The following is a 20,222-nucleotide window of genomic DNA, read 5'->3' on the forward strand; positions in this document are numbered from 1 at the left end:
TTTGAATTATTCCTCCACAGGAAATAGCTCTCCCTTGGCTGCAGATGACACTAACAGACGGCAGTACAGTTAAGGCCTTTGTACGCGCGGTATTCGCAGTGCGCTCGCTGGGTATTCGCAGCGTGCTCACTGGGATCTGTGTTTTTCCTTCCTTTTGATAGGTTGTCGAAACGCCAGGTGTCAAGATGACCGAGCGCTTTGACTGCCACCATTGTAATGAATCTCTCTTTGGCAAGAAGTATATTTTGAGGGAGGAGAACCCCTTCTGCGTGGAGTGCTTCGAGACCCTCTACGCCAACAACTGTGAGGAGTGTAAGAAGCCCATCGGCTGTGATTGCAAGGTACCTGGCCTGGGTCTCCCCTGGGGGTCTGCATCTGGCTGAACTGAACAGGGTAACTCATTTGGGTAACTCTTCTGGATCCCTCCAGCCTCCCCAAGTACCATGGGCTTCTTTGAATGGTTTCAGCTGATGTCCTAATCCTTATCACTTCCTGAAAATTCTGTCTTTCAAGCCCCTCCGCCCCAGACGGGCGGAAACCCTTTAAGGTTGTAACGCTTTCCTGAGCCTTTCCCCTCGAGCTGATTTGCTCTCGTCCCCCTCTTAATTCTGTAGCATCGTCCCCCTCTTACTTCCGTAGCACTTGGATAGTGCCTTTTCAAGACACTTGGAGTTAGTGTCCCAGACACTTGCCTTGTAGTCTAGGTATTAGCGTTCTCCTCTAGCCACCCCACCTCTCAGCACTTAAGGGCAAGGCTCTCTTACTCAGTCCTGTCTTTGTCTTGTGGTGACTAATGTGTCACAGGTGCTGCTCAGTAAATATTTGCTGAACAAATGTGTGAGTAAGTGAATGGGAGCTGGTTTCCAGAAAATGGGCACATAAATGCGCTAAATTCCTTGGGCTCTTTTAGTGGGGGAAAACAGGATGTTTACTGGTTTGTTTTGTGTTGTTTGTCTGTTTTTAATGGGCAAAAGGCTCATGTATAAGGAATGAACAGCTCTTCTAGGATGGCCAAGTGTGGTTCCACAGAGGCCACTGGTTATTTGTGCTGGCTGACTTGTTGACTGTGTGAACCCTGGCTTATACTTCACAGCGCGTTCTTAGTCAAACCTGGATGACTGAAGAACGCCCCTGGTGTCCTTAGTATTGGCGGTTGTTGTTGTTAGGTGCCGTTGAGTTGGTTCCGACTCATGGAGACCCCACGTGCAACAGAAAGAAACACTGCCCGGTCCTGTGCCATCCTCACAGTAGTTACTGTGTTAGAGCCCATCACTGCAGCCACTGTGTCAGTCTATCTCATTGAGGGTCTTCCTCTGCTTTGCTGACCCTTTACCTTACCAAGCATGATGTCCTTCTCCAGGGACTGGTGCCTCCTGATAACATGTCAACAGTGTGTGAGACAAAGTCTCACCGTCCTCGCTTCTAAGATCTGTGATATCTTCACCTGCCAAACAGCAGCTAAAACACTTTTGACAAGCACTTTAAGTGACTGTCATCCTGAGAGCCACAGAATTACTTCTAAAATGGGGCCACTTGGGAAGCTCCAAGGCATTCCCAGGTTAGTGGATTCCAAGCCAACTCATGCATTCGAGTATCCCTTTTCTGCTGTCACTGCTTTGTATTCTCTAGGGATTTCTCCCACGCTCCTCAGTGGTTACAAGTGTCAATACATGATTGTAGACTGAATGAATGAGTTAGTCTGTGCCTGCAGTTGGGTAATCCCAATATCCAGTCCAGTTTCTTCTATTTCTTCTATCACATAGTTCCTGGGAAGGGCAACACTCAGAAGGCCGTTTCTGTTGCTAGGTATTTAGTGACAACGGAGGGGTGATTTCCATCTTGTGCAGAAAGAGGCCTTTGCTCTGAGCAGAGATGAAGGATGTGCCACACTGGTTACTTGAAACCAGGCTGCAGCAGTGTATCTTTTGGCTTGAGAACAGGAGTGGCCTGCCAAGTGTAAAAGAAATGAAACTCAACCATGGTATTGTGTAAACTTTAAAACGGTTTTAGAGGTTTGACTACATGCAACAGCAGTTAGCTGATCTTGCTTGTCTAAAAGTGAAGTATCTTCCTGTCTCCACCTTTGCCTGAAATATGTCTCATTGTCCCTAATGAGCATTCTTAATCTCTGTTTCATTTATTTAATTGGCTGAGCATATGAGCTCAGACGCCAGACTGCCTGGTTCAAATAAGCCTGTGTGTCTTTCTGCTGAACTTTTCCTCTGTGTCTTTGCCATGAACTTGGACCAGTCTCCGCATCTAGAAAGTGGAGATTAAGGGTGCCTACTTCGTGGACTATTATACGTAGATACAGAGCCCTGAGCACTCACCGTAGCAGCTGATGTTGTTATAAACTGCGGACTTCTACTTTTCTTCTGAATACTTCCCCATTCTTTCTGCAAAACGTTCCCATCACACACTTCTTCCCATAAGCCTTGCCCTCTTTATTACTTTTCATTGTGGAAACATCAGTAAAAAAATGTCTGGTTTGAGGAAGAACGAATGGACACGGAAAAGCCATAATTATTTTGTAAAGGCTTTACCTGGAAAAAAAGCCCCTGGAGGGCGCTCATGGTTAAGTGCTCACCTACAAACTGAAAAGTTGGTGGGTTGAATCTACCCACCGGCTCCTAGGAAGAAAGCTCTAGCTGTAGACTTCTGAAAAATTAGCCACTGAAAACGCTAGGAAGCACAGTGTGACTCTGACACACAAGGGGTCACCGTGAGCGGGCACTGACGTAACGGCCGCTGCCTTTTTGAAACCCAGAAAAAAATTCTCAAGTAGACGAGAGGTTCAAATATGATTCTGACAATGAACAACTCCTATTTAAAGGGAAGGTTTTGGATATTTGGGGCCACTCATTCTCGACCGGTGGCTGAAGTAAAAAACAAAACTAGAATTACTTAACATTCCTCCAGTATGATTTAGTGGAAAAGACCCTTTAAAACAAGTTGTCGGCAGATACTTGACGAGCAAGTAAACAAGAATCCCCCAAAATGGGCCAAAATCAACAAGGCTGCTGCAAAGTCAGGAGTTAATCATGGTGAACTTTTCAACCCAGTGTTTCATGGAATGGTCTATGATATGCAGGGCTGTGCCTGTGATTTTCTGCGCTTTAGAACAAAAAGAGATGTTGGGTTGAAGTTAGACTTTACTATCTAGGGTTTTTGAATATTTGAGGTGGTTCTCTTGACTTTCAAGAATAATTATGTAGTTGACTCTGGGGAGAAAGCAATACTAGAAGAAAATGTTCCTGTTATTTCAGGAAGTGAAGCGAGAGAAGTCCTGGCAGACTGGGCTCTGGGAAGAGCAGCTGAGCTGGCCAATCTGGTTCCATTCTCATTTCTTAAAATAGCACAGCCACCGTGGGCCCAGCTTAACTTTCTCCCTGAAGGTTATGTACATGGGTTCAATTTAAAAATATTGACAAGCCTGTGGGAATTGGGCTAAGTTTGAGGGTATCGACTGACTTTTAAATGAGACAGACAAGACTTCAGGACCTCTTGTTTCCGTAGTTAGCTTACATTACGTTTGAACATTGTTTCTATGAAGTCACTCAATTATACCCTTTATTTCTGTTAAATTACTGTGAGAAAATGCAGTGATCCCAAAAGGTAGAACTCATTCATTTTTTTGGCCAGCGGAATAGTTGAAAACAGGTAATACAAATAAAATTTTACGATTCTCTGATATTACACTGTTCACAAAATTTTTCTTGGACATCTGTTGATACTAGCAAAATATTTCTTTAGACTGATTACAGATGTATTATTGGATGGGTCTACCTAAATTATGGGCTTCAGAAATTTAAGAAAGTAAAGATAGGTTGGCCAGTACCTCCAGAGATGCTGTTGGTACTGTTTATTTAACAGATCAGTGACTATAACAAACTCTCGGCCACGTGTAGGATCCCCCGGGTGGTGCAAGTGGTTAAGCACTCCATTACTAACCAGGAAGTTGGAGGTTTGAGTCCACCCAGAGGCATCTCAGAAGAAAGGCCTGGTGATCTGCTTCCCAAAGGTCACAGCCTTGAAAGCTCTATGGAGCAGTTCTCCTGTAGCACCCATGGGGTTGTCATGAGTTGGAATTGATTAGATGGTAACTGGTTTGTTTTTGTTTTGTTTTGTTGGGGAGGGGGGTAGAAAATGGTGTCAGACCTCCTCTCACTTCACGAGGGGAAAAGAGAATTACCATCATCATCAGCCCAAGGCGGATTCAGTGAGGTGGAGGTCACACATGCCTCCTTCCTCCAACCTTTTCACCAATTCTGACACCAGCTGTCCCTCCCACAGCACTATGTACTTCTCTGCTGGGTTTGATAATTCATTACAGTGGCCTCACAGAACTCACAGACCATATTGTATTTTTACACAAATAATGCGTGCCTTCTACGTTTGTTTGGCAACCATGCCCTCCCCTGCGAGGTATTTTCATAAGCACTGCTATGCCAAGTTTTTTTACATGTTGCTGTTAAAAAAAAAAAAAAATTAGCATAGCACACTTAGGAAAATAGCTCACAGGAGGAGGGTGCAGTTGGCAAACAAAAATAGGGTACTCACGATTAGGGGGTTTGTTAGGGAAGTAACAGGTTACAATTCAGGATCAGAAACGACTCAGGATACAGTTCTTTGGTGAGAACAGCTTCTCAGCTGTGCCTGCAGGCAGGGCTCTCTTCTCTCGGCCCCTCGGCCTTGCCTCTGCCCTGCTCGGAGAAGTGTTACAAAGCTCTTTAGCTCTGCCAATAAATGCTCAGAGGCACCCCACTCTGCCAGTAAAGACACTCAGCTCTCAGTCCGTGAATTAGCAAGCCTTGAATTAGCAAGCCTAACTCCACCAACAAGTGCCCAGAGACAACCTACTCCACCAGCAAGCTTCCTGCCTGAAGGCACTCGACTCTCTTTCTCCATGGATCAGCTTGCCTGCTGTAGCCTCCTTGCTCTGTGGGCCAGGAAACCCACCGTGCCTTCTCATGCCAGCTGGTCGCCTGGTTCTGCTGCTGCTGTTTCTCTGCTGCTGCTTCTCACCATCTCACGCCCCCTCTTGTGTTACAGCTCTCTCTCTCTCTCTCTCTGTCTCCTGGATCTAGGAGGTTCTCAGCACAGGGACGCTGGGTCCAAAGGACGCATTCTACTCCCAGTTCTTCTTTCTTGGTGGAAGTGAGGTCTCCCCTTTCCGCCTCTGGGATGGGTCATTTTAAGTCCTGCAGGATGGCAAAACTGACCAATCCCCTCGTTAGGGTTCCATACACCTTATTTGCATGTTCCCACCTCCCACAAAAGTGCCATGCACCTTATTTGCATTATTAGCAAGCTGTCACATCCCCTGGGTGGACCACAAGCACCATATTTGCATAGCCCCACGCAGCCATTTGGTGGGAGTTACAAGACCATAGGGAGAAAGGCCTTATAAAAGCAACCCATCAACCGCAGGGGGATACCCACATCTAGCTCAGACTTAATTTTCTGTGGCTCTATGAGGAATGCCAGGCAGTCAGACCAGCTGTGCACTAGAAGGTATGTGAAGAGGAAGAAATAGTAAGTTATTTGCAGATCTACAACTAGCATTCAAGGCTTATCTTTCAAGAGTAGTCATAAAAGGTACCACATATTGAGCAATTATTTTGTTTCCAGCACTGTGTAAATGCCTCCACTGCATGCTCTGAATTCCTCACAAAGCCCTGTAGGTAGGAACTTCATCATTCCATATCATGGAAGAAACCACTGAGGCTTAGAGAGGTTGAGGATCTTGCCCAGAGTTACAGGGTTAGGAAATAGCAGAGGTGGAATTTGGAATTTGAGTCCACGTGTGGTGTTTCCAAAGCAGGTGTTCCTCACCAACGTGCTACCCTGCCTGTCCACCTGCAACCTGGGGGGACTGGGTACCGTCTCAGTGGCTCAGGTCAGGTGTGGATTAGCTTAGTGGTCAGTCTGTGAATAAGGGGCATCCGCCTGGCTTCTATCAAATGACCTTCAGTAAAAGGCTCCTTCAGATGGCAATGGCTGTGTTATAGAAATGATGCCTAATTTGTTTCTATATCACTCTTTCAGGTTCCTCATTAATTAACTGGGAAACAGCAAATTGATGATCAAATTGGTACGAGTCCACCCAACATACTATAAAATTTCTCAGTTGATGTTTAGAAAGTTCTTAAAGGACCAAACAAAAACTGTAAGGGGTCTTTTAGCAGAAGGCAACCAGGGACTTTAAAACACTAGGCTAAGGCTTCATATATCCAAGTTCAGTTTCGATGCCCTTGTCATTCTTTTTGGAGTCTCCCTGGGTGGTGAAAATGGTTAACGTGCTTAGCTGCCAACCGAAAGGTTGGAGATTCGATTCCCCCCAGAGGCAACTGACAAGAAAGGCCTGGGATCATTGACGAAGTTATGGAGCAGTTCTACTCTGACACACATGGGGTCGCCATGAGTTGGAGTTGACTCGACGGAAACTGGTTTGGTTCTTTTTGGATTGTTCCTGACCAGCAATTAAAAATATAGAACAAGGCTGTTCTAGGGAGCATAAGGCCAGATTGGAAAAACCTGTTCTTCTACCGTTGGGCAGTACACGTGTTCCGTCCCATAAGTCCTTCTGGGATGGGATCTGCTGCTCTGGGAAGAGCTCATATTCTAGTCACAATCTCACACTCCAGCTTGCTAACCTAGCACTTTCTTACTTGTTGGGGGTGATTTTTAAATTCTTTTAGATTTTCCAAATAGACTTTGTCCATAGAGTTTGTAACAGTACTGAAGATATGTTTATTTATTTAGACATTGTCTTATAAGAGAAAAACCTGCCCTTTGAAGGGAATTTAGTAAACAGGATCCTCAACTGGGAACGAAGATGGTGAGATGGGTTATATAAGAAGGACCTCTCAGCCTGTGAAAATCAAAGGGTCACCTGCTGGGCTCACCAACAGAGATGCAGAGCGTTCAGCAACGATGAAGCATGTGAAGAGGCAGGACTCTGGAGCCAGACTGCCTGAGTTTATATGTGCCTCCACCTTCATGAGCCATGTGACCATGAGCAAGTTAATGTCACTGTCGTGGATTAAATTGTAACCTCCCAAAATAAGTGTCAACCTGGGTAGGCTGTGATTCCCAGTATTGTGAGGTTGTCCTCCATTTTGTGATCTGATGTAATTGTCCTATGTGTTGTAAATCCTAATCTCATCCTGTGGTTGATGAGGCAAAATGAGATTATGTTAAAGAGGATCAAGGTGGGATGCAGCACCCTTATGCAGGTCACAGCCCTGATCCCATGTAAGGGGAGTTTCTCTGGGGTGTGGCCTGTATCACCTGTTACCTTACAAGAGATAAAAGGAGACCGAAGCGAGTGGGGGCAGAGGGGGGATCCCTACCACCAAGAAAGAAGAGCCAGGAGTGCAGCACGTCCTTTGGACCCAGGGTCCCTGTGCTGAGAAACTCCTAGACTCAGGAGAAGATTGATGACAAGGACCTTTCCCCAGAGACCACAGAGAGAGAAAGCCTTCCCCTGGAGCTGGCACTCTGAATTCAGACTTTTAGCCTCCTAGACTGTGAGAGAATAAACTTCTGTTTGTCAAAGCCATGCACTTGAGGTATTTCTGTTATAGCAGCACTAGATAACTAAGTCAGTCAGCTGTGAGCCTTAGTTTCCACATCTGTAAAATGGGGTTACTGATATCACAGGACTGTTGGGAGGATTAAATGAGTTAACATATATGGAACCCTTGGAACAGTGCCTGACACAGAGTAAGTGCTGTTATTTCTGCCATTGTCCCTTCTTCTGGACATTTGTTTTTTTAAAGATTTGAGAGAATATACTGTTGGAAACATGATAACCTAACAGTCTCAAAGCATAGAATATCTTCTCAAAATGCTGAGCAGGAATAACACAGAGAAGCCATTTATCGAGTGAAACCTGGTAGATTTGAGGCGTTGTCGGCTTGGGAAGACAGCAGTTAGATTTCTCCAAGCCCAGATGAAAGAGTGTGCGAAGGAGAGGTGAGCACCAGCGGCATCTGCAGGCTAGGGTGAGCTTGCTGCTCAAGGTCACCTTCAGTTAGCCAAGGGGTCCCTCCGGGCCACTTCCTTGATCTCACAGCTCAGCTGTTTCCTCATTTAGATGAAGTCCCAACAAGGGGCACTTTTGGAGCCAAGCAACAAGCATTTCCCATATTAGGAAGATTTCTGAAATGGAAAAACATAAAATCTGAACGGAAGTGTTTGGGCTTAATCTTACCGTTTATCAACATTTGACTGCAATTTATGACATTTCTGTGAGCACAAGATTAGTGTTGGTAGTTGTTTTCTGGGATATGTCAAACTTTATTTTTTTCCTTTTCCACTCTCTCTCCCTAGAAGACTGTAAAACCAGGATATTTTTAGGAAAATGTAAAGCTCTTGGAAGTCTGTCAGTGTGTCTGTATTTCTGTGACCTCAGGGTCTCTGTACCTTGGTTACACTCACTTTTGCTGCTGGCATGGGATACTCAGTAAATCACAAAATTAAAATAAGCTAGACCACGCTAGCCCAGCATTAACCACCAAAACTAAAAATCTCCTTGGAGCTGTGGACAGCAGAGGTGAAAGGGTCAGTTGGCACCAGGTCTTTGCAGAAAATACTCAGAGCATGAGGTGAAGTGCAGCTTCAGGCCCACAGGTTTCATCAGTCATGGCCTAGCGTCTTGGCTTTTGTGACATTTTCCAGTAGGCCTAAATAAGCTCCAGGGAATCATGTGGCTAAAATCCTGCCCGGTACTGAGTCTGTGTGCTCCAAGGAAGCACAGCTGGCCGCATCCAGTTACCATCCTCCTGCCGTAAAATCTTTCCTCACTTCCTACTTATTGTGGACTTTCTTAAGAAGTGATTCTAGGAAGAAGCTACTCACATGAATTTATTAACTCAGACTTCTAAAGCGAGCACAAACAGAGAGTCAGAGAAAGAGAATTAGAAGGAAACCCGATAGCATAATTATTTAGATATGGGTTGGGCAGATAGTTTATTGATCTATGATTTTGAAAGAGATTTCTGACGTAGGGACTTCACGGTGTGGCATGTGACACTTCCGAAGGGTCGGCTATTGAATACCCTCCGCAGCACAGGTCTACTCGGCCACCCATGGGTCGCCACGAGCCGGACTTGACTCCGCAGCGGCTGGGTTTTGTTTTTTACAGCTGAGCTGGTTCTCGCCTGTTGGGGAGGAGGGAGGGAGGGAGGCATTCCAAGCCCTGGGCCGGCGCTTTGGACAAAGGCGTGGCGGTGTGAGGGAGGGGCCAGAGCAAAGGCTGGCGGGGAGAGACCGTGGCAATGTGGAGGCTGGGAAAGTATGTTGGGACCAGCTTGTAGAGATGCTGATGTGCCGTGTCAAGAATAGGAGCACAGTTGGGTTCTTTTGGATTGTTGAAGGCTGAAGAACGATGGGAAGGTTGCAGAAAATGTAGTTCACTGATTTTTCACATCTCTGTGTCAGATTTACTCATCTATAAAAGAAGAATAAAGCCTTAATTCATAGGGCTGTGGTATGGTTCAAAACAGGTAAGATGGGATTTAAAAAAAAAAAAAAAATTTAGATTTAAAAGGTTCTTGAGGAAATTAAAATAACTATACAAAACAAGTGTAGAGTGGCAGAGCTATTAGCATTAGAGCTTTAAAACGACAGAAATTCTAATTGATATTACTCTCTTCAGGAGTAAATGTAGTTTCAGCAAGCAACTCTTTGAAGTAACTTTTCTCAGCATTAGCTATGCCCTGAATAATAGCTATTACAGACAGTAATCAAGCAATTACAGCATACAAGGGACTACTGTAAATGCTTTGTGTGTATTAACACATTAATTACCTCATTCAGCCTTCACAGCCAATAGTAGGTACCATTATTTCTGTTTTACAGAAGGGACATCTCAGGCCCAGAGAGGTTAAGTAACTTGTCCAAGGTCATACAGCTGGTAAATGGCAGAGCCAGGGTTTGAATCTAGGCCGCTTGGGTTTAGAGCCCATGAGTTTTACCATTAGTTAGATGAAATCTGTATAGCATTTAAAGCTGCTCCTAGGATCGAAGGGGGCACTAGGCTAAAAGTGGCTTGGCAGATGTGGTGTGTGTGACATCAGTCCTTCCCTCGCTGCCTGCACGCCAGCAGTCACTCAGATGTTGTTGGCCTAGGAAGTTCACTGCCGTCTGCAGCTGTAACAGGATTCCGATGAAGATCACCACCAATGGTGGTGCAAGCTGGTTTAATAAGCATTTCTATTTATTTTATTTTGTACCACAAAATGTAAGAACATGGTCATACATTGAGGGTTTATCTTCAGGGAAAATATTTTCTGTCAAAATGTTGTGAGAATTATCAAACATCCTTGAAGAAACAGTTCAGGAACAACTGCATTTTAATGCAGAAACACCTCTGTGTGTGTGTGTGTGTGTGTGTGTGTGTGTGTGTGTGTGTGTGTGTGGTGCACGCACGCATGCAAGAGGGAAAGGAAAAGATGAAGAAAGGTTGAGAGAGAGGTGAGACTGAAAGAGAAGTTGTGCAGGTGAGTTAAGATGGCCCCAGGAAATGAACGTTGAGATTAACTCAACTCTAGTGAATTGAAAAGGCATCTTGTGGCAGGGACTCTGACTTAGGTTTCTTAGCGTGCCCTGACCTCTCTGCATGCCCTGACCGTGCTCTCATGAGTGGAGGGCATGGGATGAGAAGCATCTACAGGCTTCTGTTTTGGATTGTTGAAGGCCTGAAGGAGCAAGTCAGCCAATATGGCGGAAGCTGAGGTGAAATGGCTTCTGGGAGCCAGGCACTTGGAGCACCCCACTGGATGTAGTAGATCAGGCCATCTACTGATGCAGCAGGCAACTTGGGAGAAGGAAATCTCTAAATACCAAGAGTGACCTGATCTCAGGATTACCTGCTGTGCTTAGAAAGGTCTAGAAGTCTTGCTATGTTGGTAACAGCATGTAGATACCAGTGCCAGTTGCCATGGAGGCGCCATGGTGACCCATTGTGTGTCAGAGTAGAACAGTGCTCCACAGGGTTTTCAGTGGCTTATGTTTTGGAAGTCGTGCTTTTTTCTGAGGCACCTCTGGCTGGACTCTGCCTCCGACCTTTCGGTTAGCAGTGGAGTGCATTCATTGTTTGTACCAGCCAGGGATTCCACATGTGGATAGTACCTCCGTTTAGAGGGACACTTTCAAGTGTCAACATTCTGTGGCAACAGATCAATCTCAAACTGCAGCTACAGTGTTTTCATGCCAGAAATGTTAACTTTAGTGAAAAAACGGATTTCTGCAGTGCTTTTGATACACATGAGTCTAGTCCTCTGTAAACTCAGGGGGAAGATCATCCTCTAAAGTCATTTCTTCCATGACTGTCCAGTCACGCTAGTGCATTCCACTGTGCTTTGCTTTGTCTGGGGACTAGCTAACCAGGACAGGGGACTGTGGTGGAATCCTGGCGGTTGACTTCTTGGGATGATTTCCTTGGAGGCTCCTCCGCAATTTTTTTGGAAGGTCAGTTCCACAAGGCACATTCCCTTGAACTCGTATTTCCTTTTCTTCTCTTTTCCCTAATAACTTAAACCTTTCTCTATGTGATGCTTACTTCCCAGGCAGAGTAGCCAACATGTAAAAATAAACCAGCATTAAAGAGGCAGGTCTTTGACCTTCCTCCTACCACCTCCGCTGTTTCTGGATTTCTCATCTTACCCAGGCAGTGATTCACTGAACATGGAAAACATTTTGCAGCTTTTCCACAATAACAGTCCTTTACGAGGTGACTTGGTCTACACAAGAGATCCAGCTAAGTTCCTGAAAAAGTGTTTTTCACCTGCTATGTATTAATCAAAATTTATTTATTTTTTTCTTGTTGATTTGTGACTTAAGAGACCCCTAAAGTGTGTGTTACAGAGTAGAACTGCTCCGTAGGGTTTTCTTGGCTGTAATCTTTATGGAAGCAGATCGCCAGGTCTTTTCTCCTGAGAAGCTGCTGGGTGGGTTTGAACCACTGACCTTTTGGGTAGCAGCTGAGTGTAAGCTGTTTGAGCCGCCCAGGGACCTTCAAAATGTATTTTTTTTTATACGTACTTTTTCTATAATCAGCAGTATAATGGTAATTAAAAAAAATCAAACTCATTGCCATCAAGTCGATTCTGACTCATAGCAACCCTATAGTCACCCTATAGGACAGAGGAGAACTGCCCCATAGGGTTTCCAAGGGGTGCCTGGTGGATTTGAACTGCTGACCTCTTGGTTAGCAGCCGAACTGTTAACCACTATGCCACCAGGTTTTCCTATAACAGTGATAGCATGATCAAAACCCCCAAATCTTAAATTAGGCTGATGACCATGTTTGTTGGGTAGGGTTTCAAATAGTTGGCTCAACTTTATTCAAAGTTTAAACAAAGGCAATGTTGAAGTGTGTTAATTTGGGTACAAAATATGGTATTGAAAGTTGGGAGACTTTGGTTGTTTCTGAATTTTTTCCATGCGTACACACAGATCTCATCGGGGTACATTTTTTGTTAGTGACGAGTAACTCCGGTCCTGCCAGAAATGTTGCTGGTATTGTTCAGTAGAAATAGCTGCTGAATCAGAAGGACTTGAGCTTGAATCTTGGCTCAGCGATATAGGCCAGGTGTGTGACAGTGGGCAAGTTACTGGACTTGTCTGAGAGCTTCAGTAACCTTTACCCTGCAAGATTGCACAGTGCCTGGAACTCAGCGTGGAAATACTTATCATCACTATTATCCCAGAAAGAGAAAAAGAATGACTTTTTTTTTTTTGTGGTGAAAATATACATAAAACATTCTCCATTTCAACAATTTCCACATGTATAATTCAGTGACATTGGTTACATTTTTCATGTTGTACAACCATTCTCGCCATCCTTCTCCGAATTATTCCACCACCATTAACAAGACTTTACAATGTGATGTATGCCTTCCAAGCAAAAACTCCCTATGTCCTCCTCCCTCCCACCCTTGCTAAACTAATCGTCTTTGGTTTCTATGTATTTGCTTATTTCATGTAGGTGAGATCATACAGTATTTGTCCTTGTGTGAGTGATTATTTCACTCAGCATAATGTTTGCAAGGTTCATGCATGTTGTGGCATGTTGTTGATTTCTCTTTATGGCTGAGTACTATTCCACTGTATGTATGTATGTACCACATTTTGTTTATCCATTCTTCTGTTGATGGACATTTCGGTGGTTTCCACCTTTTGGCTATTGTGAAGAGTGCCTCAGTGAACATTGGTGTACGGGGTTCTGTTTGCGTTCCTGCTTTCAGTGACTTCTTTTTGAAGATGGGGTGTATGCATGGAAAGAATCTAGGCCACACCTAATCCTGAATAATGATGTACATGTGCAGATTTTGGGCTTTGCAGTTTATAATGGGTTTGCATATATAGACATTAACTCAAATACAGCAGTTTAAAGGTACTTTATTTCATTTATCAAAACAACCAATAAAGCACAAGGTGATTTTTTTCAAATTTCTGAAAATACTTTTAGACAGAAATGCAAAAGACTGGTTAGTCCTCTGCCCCCAGGATATACACTCTTCAGTTTTGGGGTCACAGATGAGGGAGAGAGACCTAGCATTCAGTAAACGATCTTTCAGTAAACTGACAGTGCCTTGTTTAGAGTACCCAAGGGATCCTGGGATTCAGGTAAGAGTCAGCCTCGGGGAAATGAGTCCATTTAGTCATGCTTTGAGAAAATTCTGTGCTTGTCTTGTCTTTATTCCTTATGAACCAGCATCAGAATAATTCTACTTGCAGACATTCTGCTAAGGAAGCTTTTAACAGGGATGACATCAGAGGGACCAGCACAGACCTCACCCCCTCACAATAAAACCATACACCTGACTGTGCCTCACAGATGCTCAATTCTTTTCTCAGTGTTTCAACATTGATATTTTTTAAAATTCCTTGAGCTAAAACAAAATGTGCAAAAAGATTACCAAGTGAAATGACTCTAGTTTGATTCAAGCCTCTGGGGAAAGAAAAAAAATCACAAAACTATTTCAAGGAGAGAGAACTGTTTGTTCTAGTTTGGGTTCAGGGTTTAGTTGTTGTTTTAGTAGTTTCTACTCAGGTCCAAGATACGTGCTTTCACATCCTCTACCCAGGATGACTCCAGCTTCTACTTGGGCTTCAGTAACAGTGATATCTCGAGAAGGGTGTTCTCGATGGCAGTCTACATGAGCGACCCCGTGACACGGATATTCGGATCTGGACACTGGCCAGGAGACCACCTGATGGCCTAAAATTCTGTTCCTGCCTCATTAATAAATGGATGATGGCTTTGTGTGAGGCAGCAATAGAAAAATATCCTTCCTAAGATAAAGCTGGGTGTTGAAATTGGTTGCTGTTTTTCCAGGGTGTATTAGCACTTTCAAATGCCCTCATGCCATTGGAAAAAGGCAAGCATGCAGAAACCTTGTTACTCCTCAGGCCAGATGAGGGGCAGCAGAGAGTGACAAACAGTTTTCTCTGCTGGGCTCCTGTCTCTTGTTCACCGAAAAGCGTGAAGTCTGTTTTCTGAATATCTCTCCCATCCGCTCCCTGCTTCCAACTCCCGCAGACCCCGCCTGATTCCGGTCGCCATCCCTTCTCCACAGCAGGCTTCCCCGTGTTCTCCCTGCCCCTCCTCTCGCCTTCCCTTCCTTATCCATTTCACAGAACATTTTACTCTTCTAGCTAGAAGAGTTCAGCAGCTCGCCACTGCCTTCAAGATAAATTTCCAACCCCGTGCGGACAGAAGAAGTCCTTCCTGGTCCCGCCTGGGTGTCCGCTCACCCACCGCACCTCCTGGCGTTGGCCTACGCGCACACGTAGCCCAGCCTGACACACAGCTCCTCCACGCACCCCCCTTGCTCACATCTCGTTGCTGCTCACGCTCTTTCTCTGCCCGGAATTCCCTCTCCTACCCCTTCCACCTGCTGGCGCCCATCCCCTCAGCTGCTGAAACGAGCCGTCTTTGCTGACCCCCTTCCACCAGATTGAGTCGGCCCTGTCCTCAGGGCTCCTGCTCTGCCTTTCCCTCAAACGCAGGGCATCTGTGTCATCCCAGTGATCACAAACTACTGTCATGGTTGGTTTGGCTTTGCTCCCTTGCTAGCCAAAGAATTCCTGTGGTCTGTTTTTCTCTTGACTGTGGAATGAGAAGCACTAATTAATTTTCATGTTCTCGGTTTCTCTTTCTTATAGGCAGTCCCTAAGGGAAATCCATATGTTTTTCAAAAGCATCACACACACACACACACACCTGCCTACACTGTCCTCTAAGATACAGCAGGAGAAACGCCGCTTAACCCACAAGCCTCATCCTGTTGCCGTTGAGTTGATGCCCACTCATAGCGACCCTGTAAGACAGAGTAGAACTGCCCCCTAGGGTTTCCAGGGAGCATCTGGTGGCTTCAAACTACCGACCTTTTGGTTAGCAGCCACAGCTCTTAACCACTGCGCCGTCAGGGCTCCATGAGCTTCATACTCACCTTTTATTCATTGTTCTGCCTTGTGAATTTGTACTATAGACCCTCTGCTCTAGGTTAGACTGTAGAGAAGCTTATAGTTCCAGCTCTGATACTCACTCTTTTTTTTAAGGCTTTTTTGTTGGTGTAAAAATCATCTATAACGCAACATTTGCCAGTTCAGCATTTTCGGGTGTATAATTAGTGATACCAGTTACATTAATCATGTTGTGCAACCATCCCCCATAATCGCTGCCAGATTTCGCATCACCACAGACAGAAACTCACCGATTTCCTAGCTGATAGCTCCTCTTCCCGGTCCCTCCCGCCCCAGTAACCACTGATAGACTCTGGTTTCTGTACGTTTGCCTGTTCTTGTCATCTCACGTAAGTGAGATCATCCAATATTTGTCCTTTTGTGATTGACTTATTTCACTCAGCATAATGTTTGCCAGGTCCGTCCATGTTGTGGCATGTATCAAGACTTCGTTTCTCTTTATGGCTGAGTACTCTTCCGTTGCATGTACCCCGTTTTGTTTACCCATTTGTCTGTCGATGGACGTTTCGGTTGTTTCCACCTTCTGGCAGTTGTGACGGGTGCTGCAGTGCACATTGGTGTGTGTGTTCAGTACTCACTCTTCTGTGGTTTGGGTTCTGCAGGACTTGTCTTACAAGGACCGGCACTGGCATGAGAGCTGTTTCCACTGCTCGCAGTGCAAGAACTCGCTGGTGGACAAGCCCTTTGCTGCCAAGGAGGACCAGCTGCTCTGTACAGAATGCTACTCCAGCGAGTACTCATCCAAGTGCCATGAATGCAAGAAGACCATCATGCCAGGTCAGAACACCCGCCTTTCTCATTCGTGATGCCATCCGAGGACCTCATCCACGCAGTACCGGGCCATCCTAGCTCTCTGCCTTGATGTGAAAGTAACCTTGCTCCACTGTTTGCATTGACTTTGTTCCAGACACACATGTTGACTCCCCACTTCTGTCCCTTGAATTACAGAGAAGTATTTAGAGTGTTTCAGAAGCATGGGTGTGATGGGATAGATCATCGCAAGGAATTGAATCTTTATGCAGTGCCTCTGTGTGTGTGTGTGATGCAGCTGAATCATTATAGCAAGTAAACACTGGGCATTCCTCCTAAAATAACATCTCCCTCTCCAGCCTCCACTTTCCCACCAACTAAAAGTTTTCTCTTTTCTTCCCTTCTGCTCGCTGCATTTGCATTCATTCTGTTACTTCAGCAAATGGGCTTTGTGCCCTCCCGTGTGCCAGCCACTGTGCTAGGAGCTGGGCACTCAGAGAGTGGTGAGCCAAGAGAGGTGTGTGTGGCCCTCTGCCCTCATGGAGTTTACATTCTAGTTAGACATAAACCAAGACGGTAACTGGGTGAGTGCTAACGGTAGTAATAAAGTGATTTGTTTATTGATGAGGGAGAGTGGGACTTTAATGTCCTTGGATTTGGGAGTGGTTTGTTTTGTTTTGTGGGAGAAAGGAATCTTTTACTTTAAAAAGTAGAGGGAAGAAGAATATACTGAATTTTTAGATGCACATAAAAAGAAAAAGAAAAAGCTTATTAGAAACATAATTTCTAAATGATAGCAAGGGAGAGTAACCACTGAGACACGAGGCGAAGAGTTGGAGCCTGGACATCAGAGAGCAAGTGTCCAGGCACTGACTGTGGCTAGTTTAGAGGCCACGTAAGATCAACGATGTCCTCTGCATGACCAATGACAGGGTCACCAGAGAGCAGAGTTGCCAGATTTTGCAAATAAAATACAAGACGCCCATTTAAATTTGAATTTCATATAAGCAATGTCCCTAGGTGGTCCAAACAGTCAAGCTCTCGACTACTAGCTGAAAGGTTGGCAGTTTGAACTCACCCAGAGGTGCCTCGGAAGATAAGCCTGGCGATCTGCTTCTGAAAGGTCACAGCCTTGAAAACCCTGTGGAGCAGCTCCAGCCTGCACACATGCGGTCGCCATGAGTCGGAATTGACTCAGCGGCAACTAATAACAGCAGCTTGTCCCATTTGGGGCTTATTTTATCTGGCATGTCTACCAGGGACTCACACAAACCAGAGAGAATCTCTCTCCATTGGGATAGTTTCAGGAGTTGTGGCCCTCACAGAAAACAGACTAGAAAGAAGCTGTAAATAGATCACTTGAATCCTGTTACGCGGGGTAGCAAACTCGTTGGGGATACAGACTCTGTGAGTAGATAGAGATGTAGGGAAATGTAACTGAAAACTAGAGCATGCAGGCGCTGAGGCCTCCCATTTGGTGGGCACTGACTGAGCTGCTAAAAAATCAGGCTCTGATTGGCAGGGTGGGGACGGGCAAGATTCCAGGTAACCGCCAGGCCAGAGGCCTTCTCACCATTAAGAAACTTAATACAGCTGAACGGTCAGCCCCTCAAGTTGCTTAACCTCAACTTGCTCAACCTCAAGTTGCTTGAGATGGTATCCTCATAACAGTGTTTTTGTAGGTAAGCATCCTTTAATCCTACAAAGGTTTAGAACTAAGTGCAGACATATTAAAAGAAGCAAAACCATAGTAATAATGTTGTGGTAAATAATCCGAGTGTACTTGATAAAAGTATTTATGCTGCTTAAAGAAGATTTAGTCTATTAGAGTAAATAGATTAACCTTTTGGTTCTGATTTTAAAATGTGCAATTGAGTAAGTGATTTGGGCTTGTGATTTAAATTGAAATTTTGTTTGACTTATGAATTATTTCAACATTTAAGATACGTTATGATTCCCTATATTTGTATGTTTATTAGATTTACAACAGTTCCTTAAGAACTTGAGGTTTGGTTTGTTAGTTGAAGTACTTAAAAGGGATATCAACTGTATTAAATTCAAAAATGCAGTTTTAAAGGAGTTTAGTTCACTACATTGGTAAATGGAACCAAACGCAATCAAGGAAGTTAATTAAGAGTATGGAAGATGCTAACTTCCTTTCCACTCCAGTAATGGTGATTAATTCTAAAGGTGGAATAACGAATATACAGGATAAACCTCCACTGCAGTCCTGACTACAACCTTCGTATAAGAATACAAAGTAGCAGTATTGGGATCATTGCCAGAAAACCAGCTTGGTATCGTGGGAGTGCATGGAATTCGGAGTCAGAAGGCCCCGGGTCGTCCTTGCTTTTCTTCGGAGTAGCCATACAACCTTAACTAGTTACAACTGTTAGGACTTGGTTTCAGCTTGAGAACTACATCTATCTTTAAACTGACCCCTGCCCACTCAAATCTGAGTTACTATCAATTCAAAAACAGTATGGCAAGAAAACCCAGTATGGCAAACATGACATCATTTAGTTTATTTCTGAACTTTGCCACCGTAGTGATTCAGGCATTTGTTCCTCTGATTTCTCAACACCTCTCTGAATGTTCTCTGCATCTTCGGTGAGCAGTTTGCAGGCCACTAACTCCTCTTTTCCCCCCAGTGTGTCTGCTCTGGCCTCTCCCAAACACTGGCCATCCTCCTCTGTATTCTCGGTTTCTCAGAGAGGAAGTAGAAATCAACAGGTTTAAGTTCTAGCTTTCCTGTTTTGTGTTTCTGATTATTCACTGGTCTTGAAAAGTTTTTTATTATCCCTTGCTGAGACTGCATTATACTTAATGATAAAGTAGGAAGAAAAGACCTCAGGTCACAGAAGTTATTCTGACAGCGGTTCTTTGAAATTATTTGAAATCTCAGTCTAGGGACTGTTGAAGATTTGACCCTTAGCACTAACCATGATATAAGAAACAGACATAGTTCCTGGATCTTTACATTTTCCACCTGTTGTCTTGACCTTCCATTTCTCATGGTGTTTACTGGGGAGAGGAAAAAAAAAAAAATGTGATCAGAAGAGGTCAACTGTACTGAAAATTTGAGAATTTAACTGGTCTTCAATCTCTTCTATTGGGGAGTAAGGAAATGGGGAGTGAAAAATTCTAGATTTCAGGCTCCTTAGTAGAAAATGTTGCATAGTAACAAAAATAGCACAACAATTAACCGTCCACGGAACATAGACCAATGGAATAGAATTGGGAGTCCAGAAATACACCCACACATCTGTGGTCGACTGATTTTTGACAGGGATGCTAAGTCCATTCGATGGAGGAAAGAAGAGTCTCTTCAATAAATGGTTATGGGAAAACTGGATTTCCCCATGTGGAAAAATGAAACAGGCTCCATGCCTCACACCATACACAAGAACAAATTCAAAATGGATTAAGGACCTAAATGTACAAACTAAAACCATAAAATTCTTAGAAGAACAAGCAGGGGCAACGCTGTCAGGCCTAGCTTTCAGCAACTGATTATCTAACATAATCACAAAAGCACAGACAGTAAAAGACAAAAGCCCTTTTGTCAGGCTCCAGGAAGGACACGCTCACTAATCCTTCACTGAAGTGTTTGGTTCCTCACTTGCTCTTTTGGATTAGAAAAAGGCACACCTTCCTCCAGACATTGTACTTCTATCTGCTGGAAAATTGTAATCTACAGATTCTGCTGGAAGAAGGAACTCCACTGCCACCTGCTGGAGATATTTTGTAATATACAAATCTAGCCCTGGTTGGAGCCCTGGCGGTGAAGTGGTTAAGAGCTCAGGCTGCTAACCTAAAGGTCGGCAGTTCGAATCCACCAGCTGCTCCTTGGAAACCCTATGGGGCAGTTCTCCTCTGTCCTGTAGGGTCGCTATGAGTCAGAATCTACTTGAGGGCACACAACAACAACACCAACACAACAGCCCTGGTTGTGCAGTGGTAAAGTGCTC

At 44.5% G+C, this 20,222-nt stretch overlaps 1 protein-coding gene across 2 annotated transcripts in view; it reads left to right on the forward strand.

Moving 5' to 3' along the window:
* The window catches only part of FHL2 (four and a half LIM domains 2), a 41,218-nt gene that overhangs the window by 14,893 nt on the left and 6,103 nt on the right, over positions 1-20,222 (forward strand). For both annotated transcript variants that reach the window (XM_023733813.1, XM_023733807.1), the window contains exons 2-3: positions 162-341; positions 16,104-16,278. In XM_023733813.1, the coding sequence (XP_023589581.1) occupies positions 186-341; positions 16,104-16,278 (331 nt within the window). In that variant the 5' untranslated portion in view covers positions 162-185. The remainder of the gene's footprint in view (positions 1-161; positions 342-16,103; positions 16,279-20,222) is intronic.

The sequence above is a fragment of the Trichechus manatus genome, unplaced genomic scaffold (assembly GCF_000243295.1).
Source record: "Trichechus manatus latirostris isolate Lorelei unplaced genomic scaffold, TriManLat1.0 scaffold00004, whole genome shotgun sequence".
NCBI classification, from domain to species: Eukaryota; Metazoa; Chordata; class Mammalia; order Sirenia; family Trichechidae; genus Trichechus; species Trichechus manatus.